This window comes from Triplophysa dalaica, chromosome 20 (assembly GCF_015846415.1).
Source record: "Triplophysa dalaica isolate WHDGS20190420 chromosome 20, ASM1584641v1, whole genome shotgun sequence".
Lineage (NCBI taxonomy): Eukaryota > Metazoa > Chordata > Actinopteri > Cypriniformes > Nemacheilidae > Triplophysa > Triplophysa dalaica.
In genome coordinates, this window is record NC_079561.1 from 9,534,532 (window position 1) to 9,544,320 (window position 9,789).

At 35.6% G+C, this 9,789-nt stretch overlaps 1 protein-coding gene across 1 annotated transcript in view; it reads left to right on the top strand.

Moving 5' to 3' along the window:
• The window catches only part of ntsr1 (neurotensin receptor 1 (high affinity)), a 31,801-nt gene extending 30,224 nt beyond the window's left edge, over positions 1 to 1,577 (top strand). Inside the window, exon 4 of the mRNA XM_056733813.1 lies at positions 1,328 to 1,577. Coding sequence (XP_056589791.1) covers positions 1,328 to 1,577 — 250 coding nt within the window. The remainder of the gene's footprint in view (positions 1 to 1,327) is intronic.
• Positions 1,578 to 9,789: the final 8,212 nt, after the last annotated feature.

A 9,789-nucleotide genomic window follows, 5' to 3' on the forward strand; every position in this document is an offset into this window, starting at 1 on the left:
TGGATTCTGTAAAAAATGATCTCACTTATTCTTAGAAGATGAATGTAAAGGCATGTACCGGATAGCATGATCATGGTCTGTTCATGGACCATCTGATGCAGATTGCACACAACATTTAGCTTTGGAAAATGTTTTTTTATAGTTCCACTTACAACTTCCAAGGAAAGAATTGTCTCTGACCAAACATGCATGTGCAGCTTTGACTTAAAAATTGTGTCTGTAAATGGCTTCCTTGAATTGGTGAGATGATCCAGTCTGCTGTGGCAGGGTTAAGTCTTCTTTACAGTTTTGGTGAATCTGGGTTACAGGGCTGAAGTGATAGAGACAGACAGGTTCACAGTGATACTGTACATGTGTCTGGCATCATAACTCTGATGTGATCAAAGATCACAGAGAAAGAATTATGAATATGACCTTCACAAAGTGTAGTCAAAACCCAATTTTCGATTTTGAGTTTGATGTAGAGATGTTATCTAAAGAGACACATGATTGTTCATGAGATTATCTTTATTCTAATCAATTCAAACTAATCAAATCACTGAACAAAATCCCAGATTTACATTACATTGAGAAAGCTAAAGATATTTTTCAAAACACAGCCTGACATAAAATAACAACGTCAATGCATTTTAGGAGTATAATTTCACTGTATCGTAAAAGAGGATTTCTGTTGATTTCAGAAACAGAGTGGAGATTGAAAAAGCGTTAAAGAGATCAAGTTTATAGGTATATGGTATACGAAGATCATAAAATGTTAATTTAAAGGGAACCAAAAGTTATTTGTACGTGCAAATGACATAAAACGTAAAACAGCTGTCATGAAACAAGGTTTATTGTGAACGTTTCTATAGCACAAATACAATTTTATTGAAAATGTTTCTCCTCAGTTTTATATCCACCATAACTCTTTAGCCAATTATTTAATTTCAGAATATTTTTTTCAATTTTATCATTCGATCATCGATAAAAAAACAATCTGTAAACAACATTTCTCCCAAATTCCAAATGAAAATATTGCTTTATTTGCATTTAAATCTATTTTTTCTACACAACACAGTATAAACATTTTAATAATTTTTATTGGTTTAGTGATAAGGTTTGTCCTTAGTAAAAAATACAACTTGTCTGGAATTGGTACACAATAAATGCAAAAATTGTAGCGTTTTCTTTTTTTCCACTGCTTTATAAACATAAAGTATAATTTTGACATTGTATTTGCCAGTCCTTTGTCTCATAAAGTTTGAAAACCCCTGATGTACTTTCTGTGCTGGTACAAATATTTTCTCTTTCCGTCCCTTAATCTATTCTGTTTGCTTTTCTCCTACAGTGCTCTGTTTGATTTCTACCACTACTTCTATATGGTCACCAACGTGCTCTTTTACGTCAGCTCAGCTATAAACCCCGTTCTCTACAACCTTGTCTCGTCCAACTACCGACAAATTTTTTTTTCCACGCTCCGCTACTTCCTGCTGCCGTGCCGTCATAAGAAACAACAACGCGTCCTGAACCGACACTCCATCAGCATCTGCAGCAACCACACTTTGTCCACCAACGTTATCAAGGAGACCATTTACTGACCGCCTATTCAGTTCCTCCATTTCATTCAGCAAACCAAAGGGGAAACCATTGAAGTGAAGATTGTGTCCAGATGGACTTGTTATTACAAGAAATGTTATGGTTTTGCTCATACATCACCACATTGAGCTTTCCAGTATCGCTGAATAGCTACGAGAGACTATGTTTGTGTGTGAAAGAGTGTGTTGTGGTACCACAAAATACACAAAATGAAAACTGAACAGGGTGCTCAAACACTGTAAAAATCACCAAATGTAGAAATATTAAGATTTGCAGTAACACATTTTACATGCTCAGCTGATTTAAGATCAGTTTGAGGGGTAGTAGGGGGAAGTTTTAATGTTTTGTCAACAACATTAGTTGGTTAAAAAGAGTTTAGGGTTGAATAGGATGTAATGAAATAATACATCATTTCTAAACTAATCTAAAGAAGCAGACTGCGAAAAGTTGATTTATTCCTGTGAATAAACAGCTGCTGTTATGTATATAGAGTCTTTATATCCAACTGATGTAATTTACCAACTGTGAAGATGAGAGCATGCATTTGGTTTTTATTACTGCCACAGCAGAGATCGCTACATCGTGAAACAAGCGATTCAGGCTTGCAACACATCACAATTTCTGTAACCATTCTGTCGCCATAGCAACAGTCTACATTCAACAAAGAAGAAAGCTTGATGAGAAGACGGGCATAATTGAATGTAAAAAAAGCTTCTCTTAAACACAGCCTTGCTCTTCAGATTGCAGAAAGAGAGAGAGAGTCTTTAGAATATAGTCTAATCACTTTTATTGTCACATCACCAACCGTGCCGTGGTGAGTGAAAAGCTTGGGAGCGTGCCCCGCACAGTGCAGAATACAATTGACATATTTAAAAAATACACGTTTACAGTACACGTTTAACAAATAACATTATACACATTTAGACATTTGGCTGAAGGAAATGTGTAAACCAGCGCACAATTCATTTTGTGTTAAGAGCACTTATCTCTGAGAACGACTGGCCAAAGGAATGCTGAATTTTACATTAAAACTTCCACTAGGGAAGCGTTTCGAGAAGGATGAGAGGGCTAGAACACAAGATTGAGGATCCGTGACAATGATGTGGGTAATGGATTTTGGTAATACAGATGGAAAGCCAAAGAAAAAATGGAAAGTTCAAGATAGTTTGCACTGTTTTTCTGGTGCCTTTCTTGGTGAGGATGATGAAGATGAGGAATCTACCTTGTTTATGGTAAAATGTTGATAACATTGTTCCGCTGTAGGTAAATAAAGTATGACAACAAAGTAGGAAATTGGGATGGCCAAATATTCTTTTCAAAATATGAGTACATTTATTTCACAGTACAGAATATACAGTATAGATAAATAAATGATAGTATATTAAAATACACTCACTTTAAGGATTATTAGAAACACCAGTTCAATTTCTCATTAATGCAATTATGGTGGTGGTGTAATGGTGTGGGGGATGTTTGCTTGGCACACTTTAGGCACCTTGGTGCCAACTGGGCATCGTTTAAATGCCACGGCCTACCTGAGCATTGTTTCTGACCATGTCCATCCCTTTATGACCACCATGTACCCATCCTCTGATGGGTTCTTCCAGCAGGATAATGCACCGTGTCACAAAGCTCGAATCATTTCAAATTGGTTTCTTGAACATGACAATGAGTTCACTGTACTAAAATGGCCCCCACAGTCACCAGATCTCAACCCAATAGAGCATCTTTGGGATGTGGTGGAACGGGAGCTTCGTGCATCCCACAAATCTCCATCAACTGCAAGATGCTATCCTATCAATATGGGCCAACATTTCTAAAGAATGCTTTCAGCACCTTGTTGAATCAATGCCACGTAGAATTAAGGCAGTTCTGAAGGCGAAAGGGGGTCAAACACAGTATTAGTATGGTGTTAATAATAATCCTTTAGGTGAGTGTATACAACACTGAGTGTGGAACTATAGAGAACATGCGGGAGGATGCTAGGGAGTTTAAAGAGCAGTGTGTTGAAGTACACAGAATGTTAAAGAGAACATGCTGAGAGAGAGCAAGAAAGAGAGAGAGAGAGAGAGCAGTATAAAAGATCACCTGCTGAGTTTGTGGACCAGAGGTTGTAGACACGACAGACACAGTTAGAAAGGTTATGATGTTCATTTGATGGTTCTCCAAAGGGACAGCAAGATAATTACAAGATTTTTCTGTTTTTTAGAAAATGTTTTGCCTAAACCTCAAACATTTCTAGCATGGCAAAGGTCATTACGCATGTTAATTAAATTTTATCTCATAATGTTAATTCAATGGCTATATGGGAAATGCAAGAGAAAATGATGACAATTATGATATATATTTTGTGAACATACTACAGGTCATGCATCTTCTGAACACAAGAACCATTTTAAGATTATGTAAAAAAAAAATTAAGTACTTTGATACTATATGTGATATGTGTTAACACATGCAAGGATCCATTGTGTAAATATGATGGAAAATCTCGTCAATGGTGGACGAAGAGTTAATGTAATAAAGTTTTAAGAGTCAAAAAGCAGTTTGAAGTTGACCCTTTATCAAAACTTCAATATTAATAGTTCTGGCCTATTATGGGTTTGCTTCTGTGCATGATCTGAACTAAATCCACATCTTCACTCGACTAAAGCAAGATGTAATGTTCTTACAGAGTCATTGCGAAATATTATCTACAGGAGTAATACAATCAAATCAGGAAAGATCATTCCTAATGGGAAGATAACAGTTTAAAATGATGTATGATTCGATTTACCTGTAATTTAATTTACAACCCAATTAAAGCAAGTGACATCAAATGTTTACTTGCTTGAATCAGATACCGTTACTGAAACCTGAAACACTGGAAAGTGAATTGTGTTTGCACAGATTTGATATGACTAATATGTGCACTGTGCATTAAGATTTTGGACCATCACCGCTCCCCCTTTCAGTAACAGAAATGTAGCACCGCAGTTTTTGTTCGATGATTCTAGATCATCACTTCTGACCTTTTATTGTTATGTTATTGTTGCTGCTCCAAATCAATAATTTTCATGAATGTATGAAAGGATACACTGCAAGTCATTTCAACGGGATGTGACTTGTTTTAGATCATTGGTAATCAGATTAACAGTTAATATGCCCTTACAGTTCTATAGCATCCGTACATGTAGTGTCATGAATCCTCCTGAATCAATGTTGATTGAATCGTTTTCATTGAAATCCCACAGTTGGTGTTGTCTCTGTTGTGCTGTTTGTTTAAAAGATGTAATTATAAAAAGGTTGTATATGTTGACACTAAAGATGGATTTGAATAGTGCTGATGTTGTTTTGTTATTATCGACTAATTTAATTATTAATTTTAATGGGAAATAACTCAAAGTAATTAATTGATTGTTTAAAAGTTTGCCTGTTTTTTTCACGTGCGATGTTTAATGGAAAACCCACTGTATATAATGAGTATATGTTTTGTAATGTACAAAATAAAAATGAAAAAAAAAGGTTATTTTATATATGTCATTAACTAACAGATCTTCCCACTGTGTTTTGTTCTCACACGAGAGAGGCAGTAAGGCTAAAAACATACACTAACATCTCCTTGTAAATAAGAATGTCTGTTGCCGTTTTGATAGTTCAGTGTGAAATCGCTTTAACTAAAGTATTGAACCGTTGAATTCACCTTGAATGTATTGCAAATCACAGCACATACACACACTTTAATGGCTGATGAGATTGACCTTATCAGATTCTCCTCAGGTTGTGCTCTGTTCTGAGGTTGTCTGTGATGGATGTGATTCCTAAGGTTCCTGAATCCAAGAACCTTATAGCAGCATTGAGAAGAAGTCAAATATAATTGGTCTGTTCAATCTCCACTGAGAGCCTGTTCTGAAAGCTCGGGGCACCTTTATAACCTTTAATGATAACCTAAACGCCTATTCCGCTAAAGTGTTCAAATCGTGTTTACAATGACAAAAGGATTCAAGGATGAGCCCAGATCAATAACTTATAACAATAACTTCTTCATAATTTTAACACTTTACATGCATGTGGAGGAAGCTGAAATCATTACAGGTTACATTATGTCATTTGAGAATCATTTTATCTGAGTATTTGTTTTGTTAATAATTTTCATAAGCCCTATGTATTTATATCGCTGACCCAGGCAGTGGTCACAATATCACAATATTTGAAACCACCATTGTTGATTATTGATACTTTACACACATAATAATATTTTAAATATGTTTACAAGCTCTCTTTCTCTCTCTCTGCCTCACTAAACTTGTACTTGTAATTCATTAGCACAAAATGAAAATAAAATTTGACCAACAGTATTGTTTGTTGTGTACTTTTTTATTATTTTGCCCGCGATAAACATGAAAATCTGATATTGTGACAGCCCTAGTCATAGACTTTAAATCCGAAATCAGTCCAAAAAGATTTTTATAACTGATAATCTAAAAAAAATTATATAGTCTGTGTAAAGATATGTTTTTAGGAAACAAAAATGAATTAAGGATAAAAATGTTTAAAGAAGCAAAACAAAAGAACCTGCTTCTCTTCTTAAATAAAAAAAAATCTAATGTAATTTCAAGCCTGTATATTTTCCAATTTCCCATGAGGTGGAAATGGCAGATATCTGTTGTGTTGCATACATATTTAATAGACATTTGTGAATGAACAATATAAATAAACTATAGTTACTATAGTTATAGGTTTGTTTCGAAGTAGATGATTATATAGAAAAAACTCTGGACTCCACAGATCATCACTTTCAGAGGCCTGTTTTTAAATTCCATGCAGCACACCCACTCGTCCTTACACATCTTTCCCTCTTTGTGTTCTTAAGACATCTTATCATAATTTAAAGTTTACACTGGCACATTCACGAATCATGTTGATCACTGTAATGGCCCACCTACAACCACATACTTTAATTGCAAAATATAACTCTGAATAGAAAGAATAACAGCACAAAGCTTCACTCTGCATAAATACCAAGTACATGTACATCTGAGAAGACTGCTGTGATTCTTTAATCTCCCGAGTAGTTTCAGGAGAGTAAGCAGCCAATAATTCACAGCCCACAGTAATTCCCTTCTGCGTTCACATTCCGACAGAACATTATCATCATTTCTTTACTCTTGCACTTGTGCTTAATTACTCATTCTGTAAGGCCAATGAGCTCGTGACTCTTCCAGCTTCATGACGGCAAGGTGGCAATGAGCTGCTCTATAGACGGAGGCTGAGATTTGCAATAACCATGCAAATTGCAAATCCTCTAATGAGTTTTCAGAAGGCAAATGTGCAAATACAAATTTAGTTTTATGCAATGTCTGCAAACACATTAAAGGGAGACCGGGGCAGGTTGTCACTAAGAGAAGCTTTCATAAGGGCTTATTGATCTCTGTAAGGCTTTCTCAAGCAGAGGTTATTGTAGCTTTATGTCCTCCAAACCAAAATTCCAATATGACGTTTTTGCCGTAGCTGTTTGGCAACAAGTGAACACAATAAAACAACACACGTTTAAAGAAGAATTAACTATAATGAAGGTTGACTAAATAGTCCTTGACATAGAAATTTCAACAAACTTGTATTCTTCTCAAATGTGTATGACACATCATAGGCTAGCTATGCAAGATCAGTGTTTGTTTAATGAACCGTATAGACAGCCGTGGAAAAACATTTAAAGACCATTCCAAATTTTCATTTGTAATCAGCATTTCTAGATGTATTGTGGTAATTTTAGTTCCATTGTCTTTTGAATTTCAACAAAATCAAACCTCAGGAGTATCAAAGTCATCCAACGGCAATGTGAAAGACTGACAGAATGACAAGACACATTAAAACGGTGATAAAAATATAGGTAATAACTTGATATTATTTGGGAACTTTTCCTGAATAAAATATAAATGATTTATTGCTTAAAAGTTAATATGAAATGTTTTTGCAGTATTAATTTGAGGTCTGAAAAAATACAGAGCATCTTATCATGTTATTTTCACCTGTTTCTCCAGTTTTCATTTTCTGCAAATAAATGCTGATAGAAACAATATTGTTGTTTCTATTTTGCCAAAAATAGTGTTAGAAGCTCACAGAATGAAATAAAATGTATAATTTTACCTAAACACTACCTTTTTATTTTTTATATAGTACATTTTTCTTTGAAACGGTCTCTTTATTTTTTCTGCAGCTGTATATTTGTGTACAGGGCTGCGTTTTCTAAAAGCATCGTAACCTTAGGTTGATCGTATTGTCACCAATGGAGCTACGATCAAAGTAAGCTAACTACGCTTTTGGGAAACGCACCCTTGGGCAATAGCAGTGTAAATGTTTAACAGCTTTTATTTACCTCACTTTGAGCTGAAGTTCACAAAATAAACCTTGGCATTTTGGGAATGGATTAGTCAAATCTGTGTACACAGATTATCCTGAACACAAATGTGCATTGGGAAAGTAAATCCTGACAGCGACCTCTCCCCAGCTGGCATGCATGAAACATTAAATGTAAAAGGACATGGGAAAATGTATTAAAAACATCAAAATGAAGTAACAGACGTGATAAAAACAATCTGAAGGGACATAAGAATGATCTTTACTGTGTCTTGTGTTTGTGTATGTGTGTGCGTGTGTGCATGAATTTACACATTTTTCTCTAAGGTAGGCAGAATGCACATCAGATGCAAGGACGCAATCTGTCAGCTCAGATCGATATATGTTCTCACCTGCATTACAATGCATCTATCAATAGCAGGTGTCAACTCGCATCCTTTATATTTTCCATCACAAACTAGCAAAAAAAAGGTTATTTTAAGCCCATCTAAGTCTCACTTGAGTCTAGTGCCACTGGGTCTTTTACAAACAAGATAAAGCATTAACAGAGCTTTGTGCTAAATGTGTTTATTGAATGATGTGTTTAACAATGATCTCATGACTGAACCTACAATCTAATATGGTCTCATTTCATTCTCTCTTGATCAGGCAATGTTATGCAAATAATACAAATTCCTATTTTTCGAAGCACTGAGCTATATGTTATATTAATATAGTTTGTCTTGACATCTGACACTAGAACGGTTTAGTAATCCTGACAGTCATCTGTATCATAATGCAATAATCAGCCATGTGTCTGTTTCAATCCATCCAAACAACTCCATGACTAAAATAAGTGAGATAATAACAGACCATTGGTCCGTGGGCTCTCGACACCATACTTCAAATTTCTTCAGAATTCAGGACGTCACTGACACATTTAAAGTGACATTTACACATTCCCACTACTCAAAATGGACATCAAATTTAGAAACACTAGATTTAGCATGAAGGGACTGAGAAGAATAACCTCAGAAAAATACATTAACCCCAACAGAACAGTTATATTTCCATTTGTCTGTATATCTTCAGAAGTTGGTTGTAGGCCTAATTATTTTATAGACCACTTTACAAGATGTAAAAACTGGTCCAGAAGCATTTCCGGTTTCAGCTTTTACTCATTTTTTTTTTTACATATATAACAAAATCTTAAAGTTATTTATTTTGTTGAACAAGTTGTTTCAAACTGTATTAATGTCTTTGTTCTGATAAAGACTTCAGCTCTGCTTTCAATACTATTCTTTCTCACAGACTGATGCACAAACTCGAGGGCCTTGGACTTTCCAACTCCATCTGCCTATCGATTCTGAACTTCCTGACTGACCGGTGCCATAAGGTTAGAGTGGGCTCCCATATCTCCTCATCCCTCAGCCTGAACACTGGTTCCCCACATGGATGTGTACTGAGTCCGCTCCTCTACACCCTTTACACTCATGATTGCACACCGATATACTGCAGCAACACCATCATTAAATTAGCTGATGACACTACGGTGGTGGAGCTCATCTCCGGGGGAAATGAATCGTCCTATTGGAAAGAGATGGAGCGGCTCTCTGTGTGGTGCAGACACAAAAACCTTTTCCTCAACATCACAAAGACCAAGAAGCTAATCCTGGACTACAGGAGAACATTCTTTATTTGAGATATTGCCCTCGGGCAGGAGGTACAGAACAATTATGACAAGAACAAATAGGTTTATAAACAGTTTCTATCCCAAGGCTACCATCGGTTTGAATGCTGCCATATAAAATGAGCTTTCAGATGCAATCTTTGTTCTTATTTATGTAAAACCTCTAGGGGATCGTGCAATTTTGTGAAAAAGTGTCTAACTGAATACAC